Here is a 27,714-nt window from a genome sequence, read left to right as displayed (position 1 = left end):
TCCACTGTACCTTAAAGATAAAAGAAAAGCATACATAGTTCTTTATACGTGTGCAGTGTATCGTGCAGTACACTTAGAATTAGTAACCCTTTTGACGACGGAAGCATATTTTCAGTCCTTAAGACGATTTATTGCGCGACGAGGCAGACCCTCAGTTATATATTCCGATAATGGAACAAATTTCGTCGGCGCAGAAAAAGCTCTTCGTTCAATAGATTGGGATAAATTGAGCTCAAAGGTTGCAGAACAAAAAATACGCTTTAAGTTCAATCCTCCTTCAGCAAGTTGGTGGGGGGTTGGTGGGAGCGCTTAATCCAGATGGTGAAACAAATCTTACGTAAAATATTAGGACGCGCTACGCTCAACTATGAGGAGTTACTCACTCTCCTTTGTGATTGTGAAAGAATAATAAATACGAGGCCCCTCACTTACGTATCCGAAGACGTGGCCGATATTTCACCATTAACTCCCGAAATGTTCTTGCACGAGATACCTTCCTCAGGTGTAGTAGATCTTGATCAGGTAGATAAGAAAAATTTAAGTAAACGAGCTAAATATCTCCAAAAAATAAGAGAATTACTTAGAGCTAGATTTAGGACTGAATATTTAGGGCAATTACGCCAACAATCGTTAAGAGATTATAAGGATAAACCGTTAAAAGTCGGGGAAATAGTTTTAGTCGAAGATATTAATAAGAAGCGGACATTTTGGAATTTAGCTAAGGTATTAAAGGTAATTCCTGGCAGAGATGGTCACACACGAGTAGCCCTTGTAAAGACAGAAAATTCAGAAATTTTAAGACCAGTTCAAAGACTGTTTAGATTAGAACTGGAAAATGAGTATGTTGATGTAACAGGAAAATCACTGAAAATAAGTAGCAGTGGAAGAATTGTTAAACCTACTGTACCGTTAACTGTATGATTCATTAAGTATTGTTTATGTTAAGTATTTTGTATGATTTTTTATCATTGATGTTTTTTCTTCCATTTATATAGAAATTTTATATGTCTAAAAATTAGAAGTTTGTTGAGTATAATTACAGGTATTCTACTCAAGGTGGGAGGAAATGTGGTAAGTTAAAATCCGAAGTGAAACTTTTAGAAATACGAACTGAAACTTAAATGTTAGCGCATGCGCGCATCCATTGGATAACCTCCCCCAAATACTTCTAGATTAGTTGGCTTTACGTACGAGATCTGGATGTAAGATGTTATGTTTGTCTGCTTGTTAATTGTATACCATTGTTGATGTTTTGTTGAATAAAATATGTTATTAAATAGTGCTGGTATTATCCTGGACCTTCTAAACAGTGACATCATATGTCTAACTTGAGTATCTATGCTAGTAGGAAAATTATATTTATTTATCTGTTGCTACATCTAAAATTATGTATTTATATCAAACTTTTTTATATATTTTTATCTTTCTTAAAGTTTAAATAAATATCCTTGTAGATAGTTATTGTGGATTATTTATTTCTACATCTTTGAAAATATTCTAAAAACAATTTACATTGTTGCGTTAAACTTCGTTATTAGGGTACTCTTCCCGTAAACGGACAATTTTTTCGGTCCCAAGAATGGCCGCTCAACGGAGGTTTTACTGCATTATATATATATATATATATATATATATATATATATATATATATATATATATATATATATATATATATATAAATATATATCAATATATCATAATAAATAAATACAGAAAAACATGAAAAAAATTAAGAAAAACAATAAGCCTTTATATATATATATTTAATATCGATAAAAAAGATTTTACGGGAGAGGGGAAAATTAATAAACCAGGAAGACAATAATGATAATGGGCAATAACAAAAGATTATAATCTCCTACATCAAAAAAGTTGGGGAAAATTATCACTAAAAACTTAGTCCATCTGAAATATTTCACAAAACAAAGACTTTAAAGTTTCTTTTGTCTAAATTTGCATTAAAATGCAATTCCAAAAAAAGCATAGCTGCCAATCGATGTAAAAGATTTTACAAGGGAGGGGAAAATAGATAAACCAGGAAGACTTTTGGCAACCATAAAAAAGCATAAATTCTTAATTACATATGTTTGAATCATTGATAAGTCATGGAAGGTATTTTAAAAACTAAGTATAATGCACTAAAACATAACTGTTGCTGTCACTAAGAAAAAATTTTCCTTGTTGACTGTGCAGGATATTACAATATATAGAAATATATTTAGTACCACCTTTTGTACAATTTTTTTTTTTTTTTTTTTTGGACCACAGTAGTCAAACTTGTCTAGAAAATAAAAAGTTCAACCACAAAATAACTGAAGTGTTATTTTCTTCAATGTGAATAAAAAAACAATAAAAAGAACCTTTATTTTTACAAATTGAGCTATGCATATATACAAATATTTAATAAAATTTGCCAACAACAAAAATATCAGGAATGAGGCAATTCGCTGATTAAATCAAAATTCTTGTGAAACAAGATTGGGCAAAAAATATCAAAAATAAATATTAGAGAGCATTAAAAAATCTCTTCCCTTTCTTTATTTTTCATTGTTGATTATTTTTTGCCATTATTTTTCTTTGTAATTGTTGAATGTATAACACATGTGACACAAAATATATTATTACTAGCATTTATTAATCCCAGAAAAATTTCAACTTTTTGACAACTTTAGTGTCTTTAAATGAGAATCTTGTTGATAGAATTATTTCTTCCTGTTACTCTCGGATTTTGCAAACATTTGGTCGGAACATATCTTTGGTGAGTAAACATATGGATAATAGACACAAAGTAAAAAATCTCTTAGATGGTTTAAATACTAGAAATACCTTCTCTAAATACTGAAATTACCATTCGCAATGCCTTACCAAACAAAATAGCACTGTGATTTCAAGTGGTTGAGTGATTTATGAGAGGATATATGAAGAATCTCATATTCTTATACACATAGATTTTTGAATAAATTGAGCAAAAGGGATGTTTTATAACAGGGTGGTAGGCATATTTTTCAACAAAAAGTTAGCACCTTTTAAGTACTTTTTAAGCACTCAAAAAATATTTTGAATCACTTTCCAAAAAAAATCATAATTAGGATTGGTGCAGTAAAAAAAATTACTTTTTTCTCTCGTTTAAAGTTCTTAATTTGTAAACATGAAATCAATAAAATTCAAAAACATTTTCAAAAACTTTACATAATCATGACAAAATAACTAGTTTCTGATAAATATCGCAGAGAAAATTGTGATAAATCATGCATTTTTTGTAATTTAGAATGGCAATCGATACGGGAAAAAGAAATCTCTTTTTAAAATATAGAAAATTAAGCACTTTTCACAAACCCCGAATAAAAAAAAGCACCTTTAGTAGCTTTTAAATAATGTAAATCAAAAATAAGTACCTTTAAGCACTTTTAAAAAACCCTACGCACCCTGCATAATTTTAAATGAATGAAATTCCCACAGTTAGATGTCTATCTTTCTTCAAACAGCTTTAAATAAAAAATTATCAAGAAATTTGTTGAAAATTTTTAAATTCAAGTTACCGATGAAAAACCTTAAAGTAAAAGGTTTTTCAAACATTAAACTTACAATTTATTAAAAATATTCCACATTAAACATAGGATTTACATACGATAAATAAGTTTAACTATAAATATGCATATATAATTCCTAGAATCTACAGTCAAAAGAAATAAAGTTTTGAACTTATAATAATAAAGAAATGTAACGAATAGTTATACTTACGTTGTATATTTAGTATAGAGAATAAAAGCATTTTCTAGTTCTCCTTCATCGAGATACATCTTTGCCATTTTCAGCATTTCAGAACCAGATCTAAAATAACGACCAATTGGAATATGAGGATTAACGGTAACACTGCTGGCAACCATGGCCAAAGCTTGAATATGGCTCTTTGGATCCTTCATGTTTTTTGCTTCAAAAGTTTATTAAATGCTGAAAGAAAATGAAATAAATATGTGACATAATGACAATTTTTTGAGAAAAATTCTATTTTTTACACAAAGAAAGCCCCCCAAAAAATTTCTTCAAGAGTTGTTTGTGATTTAATAAGGCCAAGAAGGTTACAGTTTACCAATTTTGTAGCCAACAACATGATAATAGTTGCAATATGGTCAGTAATACCTACAAGCTGTCTTTACTTTTGCTGCTAGAGATTGAACCTCAGTTTTTTCACAATGATAGCTCAGTGCTTTAACCACTGAGCCGTACCAACTTATAATTATAGAAAAGCTATCCATACTTTTCTCCAAAGATCTAGTTATCTTTGAAGCAAATGTGATTTTTTAAAAATTTTATATTTAAAATTAGATATACTATAAAGGTTTTTCATTGTTGACTCATTGTTGGTTTTGCAAATGGGCAAAACTGAGAAAATGTTTCCCTATCTAATAACAGAGAGAAAACAATTTTATTATGCAGAGAAGACTGCAGATTAAAACATAACTTTTTAAAAGCGGAGCTGTCAGTCGGTCAAAATAAATAAATTATTAGAAAATAGTGAAATATTAATTATTTATTTATTATTATAAAAATACAGATGTCTAATAAAAAGAAGTATACAATCTATTGTAACTTTGCTCTACTATTCTCTTTATTTGCTCTTCTTGAAGAAGCAGAAACCCCATCAGTTTCCTCTTGGCTGGATTTCTTATTATATAATTCAATGAAAATAATAAAAGTCAATGGTAGCCTATAGCAATACATTCATTTTACAAAAGGCTCAATTTAATATATATCTGTGTGCGTGTGTGCTAGTAATTAATAGATTAATAGCTTAAGCTGGTTAAAATGAGTTAAATCCAAAGGCAATTTTAATATGAGTAAAAAACATCTTAAATTATATTAATTTTTTTTTTAAAAAAAAAACTAAATTATTTCTGACAATATTTGAAAAATAGCATTTCCAAATATATAAAAGTATTTCCAAAATAGCATTTCCGAAAATGGCATTAATATTTTTTGGAAAAATAACAAAAGAAATTTTTTTTAACATAACATAGTTTGCATTTACAACAAAAATGTATTATCCCTATGAGCTAAGTATTTTTAATATGGTCCAAGTAATATTCCAGAAATTTTAGGACAAAATACATTTTAACCTTTGAATATTCTAAAAGAATGTACATTTTACAATCTATTAATATTTTAATTAACATTCCCATAGATACTACTAATGATAATAAAATATAAATCAAGTTTAGAAAATCTGTAAGCTACACATAAATTCCTTTATTTTTTCCAATCTGCTTCTTAATAATCAGTCCCAAAAATATTTTTAAAAATTTATATGATGGTATCCAAACATAAGCATGATACTGATTACTGTAATATTGTGCGCAGCACGTTATTAAATTGTCATTTGATTTTTAAACCCTTGTTATAAGCACAAATATTAACATTTTATAAGCAATAGCTCTTTTTTTTTTTTAATTCAAGCATCTATTATTTCAAAGTTTCTCATGAAGCATGAAAATGTAATAAAATTAACAAGTACAAAACAATTCAAAGATGTCATATTCATACTTTTTAGATGATTATTTTCTTTATAAAAACGAAAGTGGTTTTCATCAACTAATTTTCATACCAACAACAATATTTTTTTAAAATCGCATGGTTACACATATAACCTAAAAAAATTATTAAGTATGAGTTTAAACTTGTTTTAATGGAATTGATTCTGTAAAGAACCTATGCAACCAAATAGCAGAAAATAGTTTTTAATTCTAAACAAAGCTATCCAAATGATAAAACTTAAATTTTAGTATATTCGAGTAAATCATTGTGCTGGAATGCTAAAAGAGACAATTAAAATCAAACGCTAAAATATTTATAAGAAATTAAATTAAATAATTAACAATCATCATGTTTGAGTGCAACACGAAAACCTTAACTATAAAAATTTTATACAAATTTAAAAGAAGAAAATTAAACAAACTCTCTTGAAATACCAATTAATTAACAAAACTCTCATGATATACTAAAAATAATATATAGGCTAGAGTAGCAATTCAAAATACGTTTTATCGAAAATTTAGGATTAAATCTATCTTAGGAACTTATCTATTAAGTATTTTAACATTAGTCAAAATTTACTTTAAGAAAAATCATGATTAATTCTCTTTATTTGAAACAAACGCACTTGTAAATTTTAAATTTAAATCATCGGAACCTTTTTCAAAACTTGCATAGTTTGCAAATTTAATCATATACAGTCAGGAAATAACAATTTTACAGAACAGTTTACATTTGCATTTTATTCTTATTACAAGCAAACATTTCGCCTCAAATAATGGACAAACAAGGAAATAGAAAATAGGTGGTTGCCTTTTATTGGCATTTGGACGAATGTCAGACTTTATGTTTATGTATATCACAAGCTTATAGCTTACTTTGTTAATAAATTTTTATGTTTATGTGTACAATAAGCTTATAGCTTACTTTGTTAAAGCAGAAGGTGTGGTGTTGCCAACAGCTTTTTATTTCTTTTTCCAGCCCTTTCGAAAGCTTTGCAAATCGCGATCGCAACACTCGAATACGCCATCTGGGGAGAGACCGGTTTCATGCCTTTAGCCCTTCTCCCTTCCCTCTCCTCCTCTTTTCAGTTGTATAGGATGTTGTTGTTGTTGTTAATTTACGTCGCACTAGAGCTGCACAATGGGCTATTGGCGACGGTCTGGGAAACATCCCAGAGGATGATCCGAAGACATGCCATCACAATTTTGATCCTCTGCGGAGGGGATGGCACCCCCGCTTCGGTAGCCCGACGACCTGCACGCGAAGTCGAGCACTTTACGGTAGAACAGTTTAACGAGGACCAATACCGCACACCCTCGGTCCCTACGCAGACTGATCCAAGTGGTCACCCACCCGCACACTGACCGTAGCCAGTGATGCTTGACTTCGGTGATCTACTGGGAACCGTGTCTTAACGATCAGTCCACTGCGGGACTCAGTTGTATAGGAATGTACTACGATAATTTCCCTTTTCTTAATATTTTTCCTTTTTATTTAATAAAAATATTTTTTAAAATTTTTATGATACTTTTCTTTAGAACTATGTTTAATGCAGTTTTCAGTTCCATATAGTTTTTCAAGTTAAAGGATTTTAATCTATGTGAAAATCTAGAGAGAAACTAACGTACTTCCTTCCTCTATGACTTTCCACACGCTAATGGGGAAAGCATGTGAAGTGTTGCCATAGGAAAAGAGTTCTGCTCTACGCCACCTGCAGCCCATTTCGATCGCCAAAAGCAAGGCCTTATAACGGGCACTGTTATAACCATGGTTATAACATAAACAGTGAATAGACAGCGCTATCAGATTATTATTATTATTATTTATTTTGAATGGCGTAAATAAGATATTTATATTTAATTTGATTCGTTTTTAATCATTTAAAAAAAAGAGCCTGCAGATTTTTTTAAATGTATTTCTTTAATACTAAATCAATATTACAATGATTTATTTCCGTAAGTATAATAAATAATGGAAATATTTTCCAATTGCATTACCTTTTATAAAATTAATTACATTATTTTGATCTTTCCGTTTAGTTATTTTCAATGAAATTAATATGAACTAAATAACAACTAAATATGAAATACACAAATAAGAATCCTCATCACTGTTTTTTTTTAATAAAAAAATTATAAATCGACCATTTATTAACCGGTTTATTGTGCTTAATTTATCGTATATTTCTGTCCAATAATCTTACTCAAATAATTATTAAGTTGACTTTATTTATTGTTCAGAGGTGTGAAATATTCTTAAATCGTATAGAATTAATTTTACATTTTACGTAAGTTTTCTAATAAAGCTAAACTTTTGCAATTTTTAAGACAATTGAAGACCAAGGGGAGAAAATAGTTTTTGTCCACGAAAGCTGATTCCGAGAAAAATCGTATTTAAAAGTCGGATATTGTTAAGCAACTAATATCCAGTGTAATCGTAAAAATAAAAATATACGTGAATACCACAAGCAGTTATTTACATTTAACAAAAATTTTATAGTTAGCAGCGTCATCTATTGACGAACCTCGAAACTAATTTAAAGCCATTTTAAGCTAGCTTTGAAGCAGAAAGCAACAAACTCTACATCTCTCCCTACTTCCCTTTTTCTTTAATTCAGTTTTTAACTGTCGGGTTTCTTTTGAATAACTCTCAAAATTGTTTCTGCAATTTTATGACAAAATATTAACATTTTGATAGAATAGAAAATATTTGCAGAAGCAATAATTTAAGTTATTCCCCGCTAGGAGCGTAGCTATTTAAATATACAAACACTTTTTGTGTTTTCATATTTTTAAACAAAAATAATAAAAGCAAATTTAATAATAAATATTGAAAACGTTATTGCTCTGTTTAATTCTGTATAGTGGATAATATTAGTTTGAAACTTCGATTTTGTTATTATATAATCGAAACAAAAAATTTAAGTATTTATATTATGAATTTTTAAACCGATTATTAAAAATAACTAACTTACTGATTGAGACCAACTTCTTTAACATCTTTCTTTTTCTACTTGCAGGTAAACAGAAGCAAGATTTTTAACTGCTTTCATTGTAAATATTGTAAACAAAATAAAAAAATTAGTTTTTGTATGGTATCTTTCTCCTTTTATTTCTTTTTTTCTAAATGAAGTTTTAACGAGTAATAAAATACAGTTGTTACAATTTGCATCATGGCAAAATAAAGATCATCTTTAGTCCAACAGTTAAAAACTTTGATATTTGTTTCGATTTGTAACTTAGTTGGTAACTTTGCAGTATAAATTTATGCACTTTTTTCGCAAAATGGGATTTGAAGGTTATTTTTCAAAGGCTTCGTCATCCTATGAAATTATGCTTTTTTATCAAATAATATGCTAGTCCCGCAGTGGACTGATCGTTAAGATACGGTTCCCAGCAGATCACCGAAATCAAGCATCACTGGCTGCGGTCAGTGCGCGGGTGGGTGACCACTTGGATCAGTCTGCGTAGGGACCAAGGGTGTGCGGTATTGGTCCTCGTTAAACTGTTCTACCGTAAAGTGCTCGACTTCGCGTGCAGGTCGTTGGGCTACCGAAGGAGGAGTGCCATCCCCTCAGCAGAGGATCAAAATTGTGATGGCTTGTCTTCGGATCATCCTCAGGGATGTTTCCCAGACCGTCGCCAATAGCCCATTGTACAGCTCTAGTGCGACGTAAATTAACTTCTACTACTCCAAATAATATGCTATTTTTATAACTGCCGTGAGTTTGTAACAGTTACTAATGACTGCCAGAACAAGTTTAGAACGTTCTAAATCAAAATTCTAAACTTCCTAAGGCTTTAGCAAAACGTCAATACAGAGAAAAGCTGCAGCTTTGCCAAAATGAAATGCGTTTATGGTTTAATTTCTTTTTTAATATTTTAAACATTCCTCCAATGCTGCATTATCTGGGGTCATAAAAATTTTAAAAAAAAACTGCGAATAAGGCAGTGATTTTGATAGTTTTCATCAATTGTCTATCAAATTGGCGATTTTTAAGTAAGTTTAATAATTTTCAAAATATTTAAACTATTCGTTCATTCTAAGGCCCAGATAATTCTTCACAGCATGATGATATATATATTATATCCGTTTGAACAGCCGACCCAATATTGGCTTTACGATTACTAATGTTCAACTCCGTAGCCTTGTAATTTTGAACCAATACAGAAGACAGGGAAACTCCTGGATCAGTACCTCCAGAGGTTTTGATTTGTTGTGGGAACATGGAGGACTTTGCGACTCAACAGATTTAACGTGCATCAGTCACCATTTACTACTCGGGGAGTCTTTGGCCAGCCTGGGATCGAACCCACGAATTCTCGGACATGGGCCCAGTGCCCTACCAACCAGGCAATCCCGGCCCTGAGATGATCTATATATATAGTTTAAAATCATCGTTTTGCTTCAAGTATAAGGCACATAAACTGTAGCTTTTTTTATTTTCATAGCATAACTTTTTCTGCTGAAGCACAAGTTTATTAACTTTCTGCCACTCTTTCAATTGAAACGAGTAAATATCGACACGAAATTCACAAATTTACAGGTTTGAGAGAGGGCCTCCCTGATTGAGTGGTCCCGCCATTTCGGTTAGCTTGGACGTGGCGGGTTCGAATTCCGTCATAAACCTGTATGATATCCGTTTGATATCAATCCTGTATCTTTATGATATCTTTCTCTTACTTGTACTATCTTCAAGTTGACATGCTCTTATAAGTCGTACTTTGTGATGAGCATACAAGCCTGGATATGCATTAAAAAAAATGAATAAATACAGACCTATGTGCTTAATTCAAAAGAAAGAACAGGGCACAACAAGTTACTAATTAAAATCGTATAGTAAGAATGAAAGATACATTCTGGATTAAAGTGGGTACCCAACTCACGACCCTTACGCTTTCGAATGTTTAGCGGATTGACAATACTCAGTGGCCATGAAGACCTCAACCATTTGTTCATAGTACATGCATATTATTTATTTGGTTTATTGGATTTACATACATTTGCAGGCATATGTGCTCAATTTAGACTTATAAACCTTTGTCAAATTGAAGGACAGCAAAAAGATACATCCAGTGTAACAGCGGGATTCCAACCCGTCTCAACGCTTCGCACAGCTTTTGGCGAGTGATACCGCTCTGCAAGGGAGGCCCCAGTTCATACATAATAAGGGTTATGCGCTTATATATACAAAGAAATACCTTATAAATTCTTGTAAAGTGGAAAATCAGAAATCACAAAATAAGGAAGTTCAGTCCAAAAATACAACCAGGTTACGGTTGGATTCGAACCTACCATCTCTATCCTTCACAACGTTTGGTGGAAGGAAAATACCATTAGGACAAAGAGACTCTATCCATATGAAATTTAACTTATTAAGCAAAAACCAGCAACCGGAAGTAATTTTACACACAGTTTTTTTGAACTTATATAAGAGTGCGATATTTAGTTTTTCGTCGCCTACGAGTCGATTTTGTAAGGCATCAGTTGTCCAGTTCCGTTACAACGAACGAGTCGATTTTTTCGGTGTTGCGAACAAAAGTAAATAATCTGTCTATGATTTGAAGTTTTTGTGCCCTGCAATTGTGAAGTTTGATTCGATCAGGTAAGTTTACTTTCTTTATTTTAATGTATGAATAATTGCGCCTAGTAATTTTCAAATTAACCAGATGGAATTTGGGTTACCGAATTTTGCTTGATTATACTTATATAGTGGTTTAATATATTCTAGTTCAGATTTTGTAGCAGTTCAACTAGTGTAAAATAAGTAGTCAATAAAAAGTAACACGTAGTACTCTTTGTTCTAGGTTTCCCAATGTAAACCCACCTAAACGTTTTGTTGCGCTTGAAATATTTAATCCTATATGTTCATATGTGCATCGTATTTCAGAATATAATAATATGAAGTAGCTATAATATTTAATTTTAGAATCCTTGAATTCGTTTGAGATACGTTATCGATTTACTGAATTTATGTTACAATTTTATAAATTTTTCTAATTTTAGCATTCTGTAATTTATACGAAAATTTTATTTTGCAAAAATTCAAAAATAAATTTTTACAAATTTCTTATTTTCAAAATTTTGCTTTCTTTTATAGTATGGTCAAACTAGTTATTTAAAAATATTTTTTAAGAACTGTTTATTCGGAACAATAGATTATAATATTAGGATTTTAATATTTTACATAACTGAGTATTTTTAGTCTTATTTTATTTACGTTCTTAGATGCTTTTTAATGAAAGGAAATTCATTGAAATTTAAGGATTTTCTCTTGCTGCTATGATAGCAGTATAGTTAGAAATATTTTTAAATCTAATTTTCTTAAGATTGGTGACCGGCAACCACTAGTTTCGCATACGGAGCAACGGAATTCTATAGTTTTATTTTTTTCCACAAGTCTATAAGATTTACAATTTATCTACCACTCTTGTTAGCTTTAATTTTGTTTATGAGAAAGTAGGTAATGTCCATGTTTACTAGTCTACTTCACATTTAGGATTTTAACACTATTTCTACAAAGTCTTCAAGACTCATTTCAATTTTTTATCTTCAAGTTATTTTTAAAGTTTAATTATTTATCAAACTGTACTACTTTCGTACAATTAAGTTTGCAGGCTTCTAGCCAATCCTGGATATTAGAATGTGAGTATGGTATACAAATTTTAACCACTCTGTGTATTTTGATACCTTAATGGATTTTATAAGTGTATAGTTTGAAATTAAATTTTAATATAAATGAACAGGTTTGCAACTTAGCATTGATTATAAACACAACAGAATCTAGGGTTTAGTCTCTATGAAAAAAACATAGAAATTATTACACAACTTTAAAAACCTCTTAAAACCCAGTTCCACTATATTGAGAAACTGTAGGAATAGTTTTACTGCTGAAAATTTTAGGATTTTGATTTCTTTGTATGTCTGTACAAAGCATTTATTTATGTAAACTTTTGTATTTACTTTCGTTGGTTGGAAATCTTAATTATAATAAAGACTTTAAGAAAATTAAATTTAAATAAATTTACCTTTTGGTCAATTTTATGCCATGCATATCGTAAGTCTAGTAAATTCGTTTTCTGTGACCAGAATATAAAGAAATACACCATAAAAATATCCTACATTATACAAAGAGTGCTAAATTTTTTAACAATTAAAAAGTAAACACAATTTTTAAGGTTAATTAACCGAATTTCTAAAAATATATTATCACCCTTGTGAGTTTCCAAATAAAACTTTCATTTCTGCTATTTCGAACTCGGGTAGTTTATTTCACACAATGTTTCATTTTAAATGCAGGTACTTGTAGCGTTCATTTCTGAAACAGATTAATAACGTTGGGCTTCTCATAAATGTATCAAAACATGCTGTACAAATCATGAATAAGTCCCGAAGTGGACTAATCGTCAAGACATGATTCCCCAATAGTACACTGAAGTCGAGCATTAATTGTTGCGGTCAGTGTGCGGGTAGGTGACCACTTTGATCGGCCTGCAAAGAGACAGTGTGCGGTATCGGCCCTCGTTAAACTGTTCTACCGAAAAGTGCTAGTCTTCGTATGCAGGTTGGCTGGCTATCGAAGCAGGGGAGCTATCCCCTGTGCGGAGGATCAAAATTGTGATGACATTTCTTTGGGTCATCCTCAAGGATGTGTCCTAGACCAGGTACCAATAGTCAATTATAAAACTCTAGTGCGACGTAAACCAGCAAGAAACAATTTGAAAACTTTTTGGCAATAATTGTGGGGGTAATGCTGGAAGGACTAAAATTTTTTAGAAACTTTATTGAAGTTTAATATCAGAGCAAATTTTTATTTAGTTTTTTTCAAATGTTCGAAAAGTTCTGATTTTTGTATTTTTATTCTAATTACGTAGATTTAGAAAACTCAAACTTTTGAACAGTTCAAAATGTTTCTCTTTTTAAGAAGTTTTTAAGTATTTTTAATTTTTTCAAGTAATTTCACAATCTCTTACAGATATTCATTCAGATTACATGGAAAATATTTGGTTTTATGGAGAATATATCTAGATATGTGTCTACAATGATGATGGTGGAATCGTTTGCCTAAATGCATGAAAAGACCTACTCTATTTGGAGATACGACTACAATGATGATGGTGGAATAGTTTGCCTAAATGCTGGAAGGACCTACTCTATTTGGAGATGCGACTACAATAATGACTGGAAATATTCGGCTAGATGTGTAGGTTTATCTGGAGACGAGACAATGAAAATATTTGGCTGGATATGAATCTAAAGTGTATATGAAGAAAAGGGTGAGTTTTTTTCCTACATAACTTATATTTTAACCCTGGATACCTTTACGTTTTTATGATAAAATTTCCTCAGTTTGAGGAATTAAGGTTGTTACTATAACACTTAATAATCAGGTTCCAAACGTTAAATACAGGGTAGTTCGAAATTAATATAAGCTATTACAAACGGCTATAACTATTTAATGAAAAAGTATAGATAAAATTTACACAGAATCTAGAAGGAATTTCAACATTTTGCATAAATGCACCAGATTTTTCTATGCAACTTCCCTTGGTCACCTAGACCCCATCTAGGCGGTAGTCCTTTCTTGTCAAACATTCTGAGGTAGGTGCCCTTCCGCTATTTTTCCCTTTGCACAAACTTCCCATTTCTTCGAACATCTTATGCCATCTGCGGTTGTTTTCATTTGGAGGTTCTTGATTGTAACGCTGGCGAAATCTTCTCTACACTGTGATAACTAAATGGCAAATTCTAACACGCAGAATATTTTCTGCACGGGACTCTCTATTTTCACTTATGAACTCGCGCATACGCAGGATTCTGCGTCACTTCACATTCTGTTAACCATATCGATAAATTATTTTTGATTAAATAGTTATAGCTGTTTGTAATCGCTATATTCATTTTGAATTATCCTATAATTTATCTAAATTTTTTTATCACTCAACGCTGACTTGTTTGACAAAAAATGAATTATAAAAATAAGCAAGTGGTGATCTTCAAACTTATTTAATTTAATAATTGCAATATGTTTTTAAAACTGATTTCCTTGTACAATTTTTTTTTTTTCTGATTCAGTGGAATCTTATTTTGAGTATTGTTTTTATCATGAACTTTAATTTTTTGCTTTAGGAACTAATGTAATTTGCTTCAAATGCGTAAATTAATCGGCATTTTTCTTTAGTTTCAAACACTGGTAAATTTTAGTCTCAACCCAAACTTTAAAATATTTTTGCTCAGTTGAGAAGTCTTTAATTTGACAAATTGTTGAACTTTCTAAGAACTGGCAGCAAAGTTTGTTTCTTTTACATTATGTTTAAATTATTAGAATTTTAAATTTTTTTAAATAGGTTTAAAGTTACCTTTTTTCCGGTTTGACTTGTAAAATTTGCTATTGATAAATTTACGTATTAGTTTATACCAAAATAATGAATTCTAATGTTTGTATATTAAATGGTTAGTAAAAAATGATTTAAATTCCGTTAGGATGATTAACGTTAAGTGAGTAATTCACTTATTCAATTTCTATAATTTGTTAATTAATTGGTTAGTAAATAGTTTCTTAACGTGTCAGAAAGGTTTTTGGAAATTAAAACTACGCTAGTTTTGAAAGGGTGATTCAGCAGCTATACTTACTTTTTTAAATTTATAAAGTTTTATGCTTTCATATTTGTTTCTGCGATATTTTCAAAATATATTGATCATTGAAAACTGTATAAAGAGACTCTGTCCATGTGAAATTTCACTAATTAAGCAAAACCCAGCAGCCGGAAGTAATTTCACGCAGTTTTTTTTTTAACCTATATAAGAGTGCATTATTTACTTTTTCATCTCCCACGTGTCGATTTTTCGGTGTTACAAACATAACTAATTAATTTGTCTATAAGTTGAAGTTTGTGGGCCCTGAAATTGTGAAGTTTGATTCTATCAAGTAAGTTTACTTATTTATTTTAATGTATCAATAATTGCGCCTTGTAATTTTTAAATTAACCAGACGGAGTTTGTATTACCAAATTTTGCTTGCTTATACTTATAAAGTGGTTTAATGTATTCCCGTTTAGTTTTCTAATAGTTCAACAAGTGTAAAATAAGTAGTCAATAAATAGTAACACGTAGCACTTTATTGTTTCCCAAGGTAAACTCACCTAAACGGTTTGTTGTGCTTGAAATATTTAATCCTAATATTATTTGCTAGCGTTGAAATGTGCATCGTATTTCAGGATTCAATAATATGAAGTAGCTATAATACTTAATTTTTAGAATCCTTGAAAGCGTTTAAGATACGTTATCAATTTACTGAATTTTATGTTGGTTTTAGAATTTTTTTTTCAAATTTTATCATTCCATACGAAAATGTTTCTGCAAAAATTCTAAAGAGAAAATCGATGCTAATTTCTTATTTTCCAACTGTTGATTTTTTTTAAACGAAAGGTTAAATAATTTATTTGCAAAATATTTTTTTCTTAAAAAAAACTGTGTCCTAATATTTTAATCTATTACTCCGAATCAATATTTTATGTAAATTTTTAGTCTTATTTTATTTACTTCAATGCTTTTTTTTATGAAAGGAAAATTCATTTAACTTTAAAAAAAATTTTCTCTTGTTGCTGTGATCGCAGTATTGTTAGAAAATAGTATTCCTAAATCTAAGTTTTTGTAGTATTAATAACCAGCAACCATTAGTTTCGTATACAGCACATACGGACCTTCTAAATGCAATAGCCATTTTTTTGCTAGGAATCTATATGTTTTACAATTTATCCACCACTCTTGGTAGTTTCATTTTGTTTGACAATGTAGGTAATGTCATTGTTTACTACTTCTCATTTAGTGTTATAACATTTTTTCTGCCAAGCATTTCAGACTCATTTCAAATTTTTAACTTAAAGCTTTTTTTTCATGTTTAATTATTTCTTTATTTTCAAGTTTAATTATTAAATTGTATTACTTTTCGTACAATAATTAAGTTTGCCAGCTCTTCGTAGGTCGGGAATTTTAATTACAATGAAAGACAATTTTATGCCATGCAAGTCTAGCGCATTTTGTATTTGTGAGCAAAATACAAGGAAATACACAATAAAAAAAATTATCCTACTCTATCCAAAGCTTGCTACTTTTTTATAATTAAAAACTATAGGCAATTTAAGCTTCATTAATCGAATTTCTAGAAATATTGTCTCCCTTACGACTTTCTAAATCTCATTTCTGCCATTATTTTGAAGTCTGGTTATTTGCCTATTTTACGTCATGTTTCGTTTTTAAATTCAGGTAATTGCAGCGTTCACTTCCAAAAAGATTAATAATAACTTCGTGCTTCGTATTAATGTATCATAACATATTTTACAAATTATCAAGTCCCGCAGTGAACTGATCGTCAAGACACTGTTTCCAATAGAACAAAAAAGTCCTCGTCAAACTGTTCTACCGAGAAGTGCAAGACTTCGCGCTGGTCGTCTGGCTACCGAAGCAGAGCCATCCAAAAATTGGAGATTGCATGTCTTTGGATCCTAATCGGGTATGTTCCCCAGACCGTCGCCAATAGCAAATTGTGCAGCTCTAGTGCGACGCAAGCCAACAATAAGAAACAATTTGAAAATTTTTTGGCAATAATTGTGGTGGTAATGCTAGGACTTCTTAAAAAAATATATATATAAAATAAACTTTAATATTAGTGCAAATTTTTATTTAGTTTTTCAAATGTTCGAAAAGTTCTGATTTTTGTATTTTTATACTAATTACATAGATTTAGAAGACTCAATCTTTTGACCAGTTAAAAATGTTGATCTCTCTTTAAGACGTTTTTAAGTATTTTTAATTTTAGTTTTTTAAAGTAATATCACAATCTCTTACAGATTTTCATCCAGGTTACATGGAAAATGGATGTGGTTTTATGGACAATATATCTAGAGATGCGACTACAATAATGATGGTGGAAATATTTGCCTAAATGCATGGAAAGACCTACTCTATTTGGAGATGCGACTACAATAATGACTGGAAATATTCGGCTAGATGTTAAGGTTTATCTGGAGACTAGACAATGAAAATATTTGGCTGGAAATGCATCTAAAGTGCATATGAAGAAAAGGGTGAGTTTTTTTCCTACATAACTTATATTTTAACCCTGGATACCTTTTACGTTCTTATGATAAACTTCTTTCTCCAGTTTGAGGAATTAGGGCTGTCACTATAACACTTAAAAATTTTCAAAGAGTGCAAACGTTAAATACAGGGTAATTAAAAATTAATCCCAAATATCAATGTTTATTTTCACTCAGAAAAAACCTTGTAATGTAAACCTGAAAAGGTTTGCTATGCGGTTTACGTGTAAACCTTCTAACCTCAAAACTAGATCTGTGACAATCTACTCTATTCTATGCTCATTACCCTAATCCAAAACCTTGGAAAACAACCTTCTATATTAAAACCTTAAATCTAGGTTGACGTTGTGTTTTCAAGAGTGAAAAAAATTCCGTTTACATCAGGGGTTTCTAACTTACTTGAGGCCGAAGGCCGTAATTAAAAACGTCAGTCAAATGGATGGCCGCAACTTTATCAAAATTTTATATAGGACTCATTCTTTGTTTAAAGCAACACTAAATATTACTGTCAGATTTTTATCATGTTGTACAAAACTAAAGTATTTAATTACAAATTAAAATAAGTAGATTTTTGACTTAAATTTTTTTTTGCACCGTTGGCATGTTAAATTTCGCAGAAATGAAGAAACTAGGTTTTTTTAACAAAGAAAAGTACTTGAAACCCATATAAATTTTTTACAAAAATTGCTCGCAAAAAAATGACAATTAATATTTCAGTTCACGGGCCACAAAAAAATGGCAGGCCGCCAGTTGGTAACCACTGATCTACATTCTATGTTCATTTTATGTTATATAAAATATTATAAATATTATATTTTATATTATATAAATTATATAAAATATTATATTATATATTATATATCATAATAAATTATATAAAATATTTTTAGGGCGTAATTCGTAATTTTTAGAGGTTCCAGAAAGTCCTAAAACTTATTTCGAAAACCTAAAATTTTTCAAAACTGATCTGTCATACTTATTTTCAAATAAAGGTTATCTTTTTTTTTAAACTCCTAAAAATAAAAAAATTATGCAAGTCGGCTGCCTTTAAATTCTAAGTATGTTTAAAATTAAAATGACAAATTTTTTTAACGCTTTAACTTTTTAAAACTGATAAGTATTATCTGAAAATACTTTTATAAAAATTATAAATTATTGGCCCATAAATATTTGAGATCGTTAAATATAATTGTTTGTGGATATTACATAGATTCTATTACTCGAAATAGAGTGAAGAAACTCGTATAAATTAAATTTATAAAGTTTCATCTTGATAATTTAGGAGGCATAAAAATAAGGTGCTGATAGTCGCGTCTAGAACTTAGTTATTCGATCTAAATTTAAAATTATTTGAGGGAATCCTTTTGAAAATTTTTAAAAATCCTCTATCTAGCTTGTAAACATTTATAAATTTAAACTCCAAACAATTTGCATTCTCTTTTAATTTGCAAATACTGGTAACTTTTAGTCTCAACCCAAACTTTAAAATATTTTTGCTCAGTTGAGAAGTCTTTAATTTGATGAATCGTTCAACTTTCTATGAACTGGCAGTAAAGTTTATTTCTTTTTCAATATGTCTAAATTATTAGAATTTTAAATTTTTTAAGAATAGGTTTAAAGTTTTTTTTCAGTTTGGCTTTTAAGATTTGCTATTGATTGACCTGTGTATTAGTTTATACGAAAATAATGATTTCTATGTTTGTATATTAAATGGTTAGTAAAAATTATTTAAACACAGTTTGGGTGATTATTGAATCACAAACGTTGAATAATTCACTTATTTAATTTTAAGTTTTGTTTACTAATTGGTCAGTAAATAATTTTTAACGTGCCCGAAAGGTTTTTGGAAATTAAAACTACACTAGTTTCGAAAGGGTGATTCCACAGTTAGACGTTCTTTTAAAGTTATTTTTATAAAATTTTATGTGTTCATATTTGGTTCTGCGATATTCTCAAAATATTAACCATTGACAAATGTATAAAATTTATTATATAAAAGAATATTATATTGAAATATTAAATATTTACAAAATGTTCACACGAATGCTTCACCTTGAGGATAAGAATCTAGTTAAGGTAAACAAATGAAACTCTTTTTGAATTAAATATTTTCTATTGAATATGCTTAAGACTCTCACATTTAGTAGTTCATGAACAATTTTAAAGCTTATTTTATATATCTTATCGTAATGAGTAAAATTTTATTCCGCGACATGGCGTCCTCTTATGGAAATTACTACAAATTTTAGTAAAACAGCTACAAATGTCAAACTTTACTGAAAGTGGTGTAAAAGAGTATTATTGATGTACGGAAACATCTAGATCAATAGAAGTATGCATGGCGCTTCACTACACCTAAATATAAAGTCGTAGCCACAATTTTTTGTGTTTAGATCACTAATTTTAAGGATTTCGCATTTTTTCCTTGCTTAGGAAGTAACAAATATTTTTGTTTTCAGAATGGCAGATAGGAACTACTGGTTTCATGTATTCCTTCCACGATAAACTACATGGCGATTTATCTGCTACATGGCTGTCATAATTGCAGCGTTCAGGTCTTCAACATTTATTTATGTTCTATTGACTGGTCTCGTATCTTCGGTGCTTTTCATTGCAAATTTCATTGTTATATATAAGATGTTAATTTCTGAACAGATTTTATCTATAATAATTTCTCTTGTTTTTGAAAAGTAAATTAACTATGTAAAAGTTTATGATTGATAAAAATACTAGGTTCAAAAATTAGATTTTGGCTTTAGTATTTTAAAAAAACTTTTGCTGGAATTTAAGGTATTCGAGAAAGTTTTAGTCTTAATTTTTTTACAAAGATTTACTTTTTAAGCCTTCTGCGCAAACTTTCGAAATTTCTAGCAAAATGTTTTAGGTACATTTCTGTTAAATGCAAAATAATTATCTGCCATATTTCTATCTTCCGCAGGCACGCAGTTTTCCCAAACTCTAAACTGTTCTCGTCGTTTAACTTTATTGTATCACTCCATTTTTTAAAAAACTCGCTGCCATGATACCAGTAATTTAAAACATTTGTACTAGACATTTACTTTGTACCAAGAACTTGTGAACCATATTTTTTTAGACTGCTTAAAAATTCGTTATAAAAAAAGTTTAAATTCGAACTTTAGTTTTTAGTTTATTCTTTTACGAGGGGTAATTTGGTTCATAATAGCGTGAAATAGAACGGGGTTTTTCAATCAGGAACTCCTATACCAAGAAGAATAGTTCACATTGTATAAAGCAAATTCTAAAGTGAATAAATCGTAAATAAAGGTGTATAGAAATAGTCGTATTATAGTTTCGGTACTACAATGCTAGAGTGCTTTAGAATGATCTAAGCTTAAATTTTCTAAATTTGTATTTATTTGGAGCGTAAATTTTGGCACAATTTAATTTTAACAAAAACCTGACGTTCAAACTTCGAAAAAGTGACTTAAATACAAATTTTTTAAATTAAGGAGTTATTGCTATATAATTGCTTAGTTTATGAACGTTGTTTTACAGTAGTTCGCAAACTATTTAAATTAACTTTTAGTATTCATGCTAGAACATTCAAGAATAAAATCTCTAAACAAACTCGCAGACTCTAGTTTCTTCTTTATTGATGCATTAATGGTTTTGTAATAAATTCCTTTAACTGAATTTAGACGGATCCACACAAACTCTATGCATCAAAATTGTGAGAAATAAAATTTCTAAATATCCTCCACCCCTGCACTTTTCACGGATTCATAACTTGGAATCATAAACTTGACAGTGAACACACACAAATCATAATGTGCTATACTATTCTAAATACAAATTTAATAAATTTAAATTTTTAAACACATTGAAAAAATGTATTTGTATACTGTAATATAAATTTACCTCTCGTGTACAAAACTAGATTTATAGCCAAGTAAATTTTTGAAAAACAAAGGAAGAAATTCTGTCTTAACTTAATAGAGGAATGTTTTACTCTCTAAGCAGAGGGAGATATTATAAAGGTGCTCATTTAAAGGAAAACAAGACTTGAATTTTAGGTTTCCTAAATTAATTGTATAATTGAGCATATTTTTACTGTTCTACATGCTTTAACTTGCAGTTAAAATAATTAATATACAAACTCTCATGCAAAGGTTTATATAGACTTAGTGTAGTTAAGACCGATTATAAAATTTAAATAAAAATTGTAATCGAAGTAACTGCTTTTACATCAATAGTTAAAGTCTGGATATATTATCTGGATAATTTAAAGAAGTTGTAGCCATTTACGAGTTAGAAGGAGGAAAAATTTTCAACTTACTAAACTGATTTTTTTTATGAATGAGTATTTTTTTGTTAAAGTACTCAAAGGCTGTAACGTTTATATATTTAAAAAAAAATAAAATTCAAATATTTTTGTTTGGCAAATTTTCAGGGAAGTTTAATGTCACTTATTTTTGCTGCTGAAGTAGAAAAATAATCCGTAATTTACTAATCACTTAACTTACCTTAACATTTTACATCTAACACTAACTTGCTGCTTCAGTAGTGGAATAAGTTTCTTTAAATTCCCCTAAAACAGCAAATATTATGCAGAATTGAGTAAAAAGACTTAAAATTGACGGTATAAAGAAAATTTCGCAAAAAAATCTATTAAATGTAATTTTTCCCGGAACTTTTGGTTTAATAATATTCCCGTTTTGCCTAAATTTTTAGTTATTCTTTCTAAAAATTAAAATATTAGCATGTAGAACAGTTTTTATTTTTTACGAGCACAAAATAGTGAATTCCTTCATAAAATACTAAACAGCAGTTTAAAATCCTTTAAGGCTTATTAAGAAATCGTAAATTTTTAAATATAATTAAATGAAATGATTCTCTTTATAGAAACTAATACTTGAAAGTTTACAAATTTATTATCGTGAAGGTGTAGTACATTTTGTACCTTTCCTAATTGTTTGTGATTTTTTCAAATTGCATCTTCGTAATATCTTGCCTGATGTAATATTTTGAGTATTTTTAAGCGTTGAAAACAGTTTCAAGATAAAAATGCAGTTCTATCTTAAAGTTTTATTTGTTAATTTTAACTGTAGTACGGAATTTTCACTAATAAAAGCTTTAAAATTCTTAAAAAGAAAAGTTAAAAACAAAATATTAAACAATTATAAGAAGCACATATAAAACAAAATGCAAATATAGCTGTCTACAAGGACTGTACACATTTTCTTAATCGCCTGCACCCCTCGTCCGATACCATATTTTCCTCTAATATGGATTTTTACTATTTTCAACTCTGCAGAAAGAATCCAGTCTAAAATTTAAAGCATTATTAGGAATTATACTGTCTTGTGTCTTAAATCTCTATAAATTTTTAAAAAAATAATGATTTGCCTTAACAGATTGCTGCGTTTTAATATGAGAAGTTATGAAAATGCTTTTATTAAAGTTTTCCCAAAGTTTTCAAAATTTCTAAGAGACCGATCAAAGTTATTATGAGCTAGTATTATATGTAATGGGAAGTAGAATAAGCTCTGGTTATATAAAATTTCATAACAGTTAATTTAATTAATTAACAGTTAACAGTTAACTTAGTTAAATTTCTATAGTTGATTTTTAAAATGTGCCTGCTCTCTTTAAACATTGAAAATTTGATCGAATTAAGACCGCTAGGCTATATTTAGGAAATTACTGCTCTTTTTCTATTTCAGTTTCGTAGCTCAATGCCAGCATGAGATGAGTTGACGAATGATAGAATTTTATGTCGTTTTATTCTGTAGTAATGTTTTAAGAAGTTTATAGAAATTTTACCTGTTCTGGAAATCTGTGTGCCTGAGATGTTAAGTTGAAATTGTGTACTACTAGAATAGGTAGGCAATGTTTTTTAATAAAGGTATGAGTTATATATATATAAAAATTTTGACCGAAATTTTAATTACAGTGAAATTTAAGTTAAACGTTTAAGTACTTTTTACGCAAACGTAGTTAGTTTTGACAGATAAGCTTAAATTCTATAAAATAAACAGCCAAATTACAGGACGATTACGGTTCTTAATTTAAATCGAAACACCAGGATTATACACAGTTGTGCAGACCTTCTTGAAGGGGCTTTAGAGCGAAAGTAGTATCATTCGCGCTCCAAATATTAACTGTTAGTTTGATAGCAGGAATACTGAACAAATTAATCATCGGTGCATTACTCAAATCTACAATCGCAATTTGACATTTTTAAAAAGAGTAACCGAAAATTCTCTACGCTACTAAATCCGAGGTTCAAACTTAATTGAGATTCGTAGACTTCTAAACACTATTAATTTAATTACTATTAATTTTTCGAAATTTTTCTGTTTGATTTGGAGATTGATATAGCGCTAACATAAAAGCTTGTGTAAGACGGAAAATTTTGAAATATCTGAGCAAGTGTGGAGTTCCAATTGGAAGCGGTAGGCGGCAGGTCTGCTCCCTCTTCCCCACTTGTACGTTGCTGTACGTAAAAACTCTCCGCTCTGACGTACTTTAATTTAGAACGTTCTTTATGTTTAGAAATTTATGTCTTCAAAGTGAGATATTGTAACTTTGAAATTGAAGTAAAAGCTGGATAAAAAACAATGTTCAGTATTCAAAATAAACTAAATTTTAATTAAGTTTTATGATAATTACCAAAAAGAATAGAATTTGCTTTAGACAATGTGAACTAAAGTGAATAAATCGTAAATAAAAGTAGGTAGAAAAGGTCGTACTATAGTTTCGGTACTACAATGCTAAAGTGCTTTAGAATGATCTAAGCTTAAATTTTCTAAATTTATATTTATTTGGAGGGTAAATTTTGGCACAATTTAATTTTAACTAAAATCCGACATTCAAACTTCGAAAAAGTGACTCAACTGTTTAATTTAAGAGTTTTTGTATTTATTACCGTCTCTAATTGCATAATTTATGAACTTTGTTTTGCAGCAGTTACCAAACTATTTAAATTAGCTTTTATTATTCATGCTAGAACATTCAAAAATAAAATTTCTAAACAAGTTCGCAGACATGTCTCATTTCTTCTTTATTGATGTATTAAGTTTTGTAAATAAAAATCCCTTTAACGAAACTTAAACGGATCCACACAATTCTATACACCAAAATTGTGAGAAATAAAATTTCAAAATATCCTCCTCTGCACTTTTCACAGATTCATAATTTTGAATCAAAAGCTAGACTGAAATAAACTTAAACATGGACAGTGAACACACACAAATTATAATGTGCGATATTACTTTAAATCCAAATTTAATTAATTTAATATATTTAATTGAATTTTTCAAATACATTAGAAGAAATATATCATTCGTATACTGTAACATAAAATTAAAACTCTCTTGTGCAAAGCTAGAATAAAAGCTTGGTAAATTTTTGAAAAACAAAGGAAGGTATTCATACAGAGCACAATAGGGGGAGGTTTTACTCGCGAAACGCAGGTATTATAAAGGTGCTTCTTGAAAGGTAAAAAAATTCAAATTCTAGGTTTTCTAAATTTAATTTCGCATATTTTTACTGTTCTACATACTTTGACTTGCAGTTAAAATAATGAATATACGAACTCGCATGCCAAGGTTTACATGACTTAGTGTAGATAACGCCAAAAATAAAATTTAAAAAATTAATGTAAAAACAAGCAGTTACTTTGATAATTTTTTTTAAAAGTCTGGATACATTATCCGGATAATGTATCCAGTTGTAGACATTAACGTGCTATGAGGGGAAAAAATTTCAACAAATTAACTAAAACTATTTTTTAGTATTTTTTTTTAAGTACTTGAAGGCTATAGCGTTTTTATATTTAAAATAAAGAACTCCAATATTTTTGCTTAGCAAATTTTCATAATTTTCAGGACGTTTAATGTAACTTAATTTTGCTGCTGAAGTAACAAAATAATTCCTAATTTACTAATCACTTAACTTACCCTAACTTAACATCTAACACTAACTTGTTGCTTCAGTGGTGGAATTAGTTTCCTTAAATTCCTATAAAGCACCAAACTTTATGCAGAATTGAGTAAAAAAAAAAGAAATTAAAATTAACGTTGTACAGAAAATTTCGCAAAAAAAAATTATCAAATTTTTTCCGAAAATTTTGGTTTACTAAATTTTCAGTTTTGCCTAGACTTTAAGTTTTTAGTTTAAAAGTAAAATATTGGTATGTAGAACAGTTTTTTTCTTAGCGAAAACAAAATCATGAATTCCTTCAGAGCTTAGAATCTTTTAAAGTTAAGAAATCATAATTTTAATATAATTAAATGAAATGCTTATCTATAAAGAAACAAATACTTAAAGTTTACAAATTACCGTAAAAGGTGCAGTACTGCCTTTTGTACCTTTCCAAATTGTTCGATTTTTTTTTCTTCAGATTGTACCTTCGTAATACCTTCCCTGATGTAATATTTATAGTATTTAAAACTGTTAAAACATCCTAAAGTTTTAAGATAAAAATGTAGTTCCATCTTAAAGTTCCAATAGTTAATTTTAACTCTAATTCGCAATTTTCACTAAAATCTTTAAAATTATTAATAGGAAAGAAAAACAAAATGTAAAGAAATTATATAACAAGCACGTAAAGAACAAAATGTCAGTGCAGTATTTTCTTAATCGTCTGCTCCTCACGGCCGAAACCGTATTTTCGTGTAATATGCACAGATTTTAACTATTCAACTATGCAGAAAGAATCCAGTCTAAAACTTAAATCATAATTAGCAATCGAGGAATTAATATAATTGTATCTTGTCTTTTAAAAGTATCTTCATCTTTTTAAAAAATAAAACTAATTGCTAAGTTTTCAATATTAAAAAGTTACGAAAATGCTTTTATTGAAGTTCGAAATTTCAAAGACTGAACAAATTTATTACGAGCCAACATATTATGTAATGGGAAGTTAAATAAGCTCTTGTATAAAATTTCATGACTGTTGAATTGATATTAAAAATGTGCCTTCAAGCATTGCCAATTTGATCGAATTAAAGCAGCTTACAGGAAGGGCTATATTTAGGAAATTACTGTTCTTTCTCTATACCAGCTTCTTATCTCGACCCCAGCATGAGATCAGTTTAGCATCAGATCAATGATGGATTTCAGCGCTACTAAAATCAAATAGTTTTAAACTTTATTGAGATTCGTATACTTCTAAACACTTAACTTAATTACTATTAATTCTTTGAAATCTTTCTGTTTGATTTGGAGATTTATATAGAGCTAACAAAAAAAACTTGTTCGAAATTTTCCGTCCTACACAAGTGTGGAGTTAGGAATGGTAGCGGTAGACGGCCCTCTTCGACGTCCACACTCGTTCAGCAGTTTCGAAAGTTTGATTCCCTAGTGTACGTTGCCGTACGTAAAAACTCTAAGCTGTTATACTTTAATTTAGAACTCTCTTTTTTGTAAAGAAATTTAAGACGTCAAAGTGATATATTGTAACTTAGAAATTAAGGAAGTGAGAGCTGGATAAAAAAAATGTTTAGTATTCAAAATTAACTAAATTTTAATTTTTAAGTTGTATGAAAATTGGTTTTAAACGACTCGAGATAACTGTAAACTAAGATTTGTATGCTAAAAGTGCGTAACTATTAAAGTTATCGTACTTTCTCTGTATTACCTTATAATCGGCCTAAAAATGGTAGTGAAACTTTTCTGTAGATTTTGAAATTTTAGCAAAGTGTCTGTGTGAAAACGAAAACTTTAACAATTAAATCGTACTTTTATTAAAATCTTGTGAAAACAAATTCAATTACCGACCTGAGTGAGTTTCATTAAATTGCATTTAACAGTTTTGTTTATTCAAAATTCTAAGCACTTAGAAAATTTCTTTAAACTAGCGATTTATTATTAGATAAATAATTTTTATTTTTAGGTCAATTTTAATATTTTTGGATCAACATAATTGTGTTTGAGAAACCTGAATTTTTTTTTTTTTTTTACAAACAAGAGAAGGCTGTGCCGTGCATTAACTTGTTAAGTGCACATTTTATTTCATTTACTTTTAATACTATTTTTAATTAAATTCTACTTTAAGACAATTATTCAAATTTTAAACTTTTAGTTTTTCCTAAATATTTTGTATCAGCTAAATTAACAT

The 27,714-nt window shown here is 29.2% G+C and overlaps 1 protein-coding gene and 1 long non-coding RNA gene across 9 annotated transcripts in view; one reads left to right on the top strand and one right to left on the bottom strand.

Moving 5' to 3' along the window:
• Window positions 1–6,396, bottom strand: part of LOC107437331 (STAM-binding protein-like) — a 41,516-nt gene extending 35,120 nt beyond the window's left edge. Inside the window, exons 1-3 of one of the 8 annotated variants that reach the window (XM_087149988.1) lie at window positions 6,188–6,350; window positions 5,542–5,645; window positions 3,742–3,951 (exon numbers count right to left, since the gene is read on the bottom strand). In XM_087149988.1, the coding sequence (XP_087006114.1) occupies window positions 3,742–3,923 (182 nt within the window). In that variant the 5' untranslated portion in view covers window positions 3,924–3,951; window positions 5,542–5,645; window positions 6,188–6,350. Of the gene's footprint in view, window positions 1–3,741; window positions 3,952–5,541; window positions 5,646–6,111 lie in introns of all 8 variants that reach the window. The other 7 variants (XM_087149973.1, XM_087149967.1, XM_087149969.1 and 4 more) reach the window with 7 other exon arrangements.
• A 4,605-nt stretch (window positions 6,397–11,001) lies between these two features.
• On the top strand, window positions 11,002–27,303 carry LOC147816664 (uncharacterized). Its single transcript, XR_015428676.1, has 4 exons — window positions 11,002–11,137; window positions 13,508–13,808; window positions 17,382–17,618; window positions 20,090–27,303. It is a non-coding gene; the product is annotated as an uncharacterized LOC147816664 (long non-coding RNA).
• Window positions 27,304–27,714: the final 411 nt, after the last annotated feature.

This window comes from Parasteatoda tepidariorum, chromosome 1, assembly GCF_982258835.1.
Source record: "Parasteatoda tepidariorum strain Cologne lab strain chromosome 1, Ptep-v5.0, whole genome shotgun sequence".
In the NCBI taxonomy this organism is placed as follows: domain Eukaryota; kingdom Metazoa; phylum Arthropoda; class Arachnida; order Araneae; family Theridiidae; genus Parasteatoda; species Parasteatoda tepidariorum.
The sequence above is the reverse complement of the archived record's forward strand: the minus strand, read 5'-3'. Positions and strand labels throughout refer to the sequence as shown.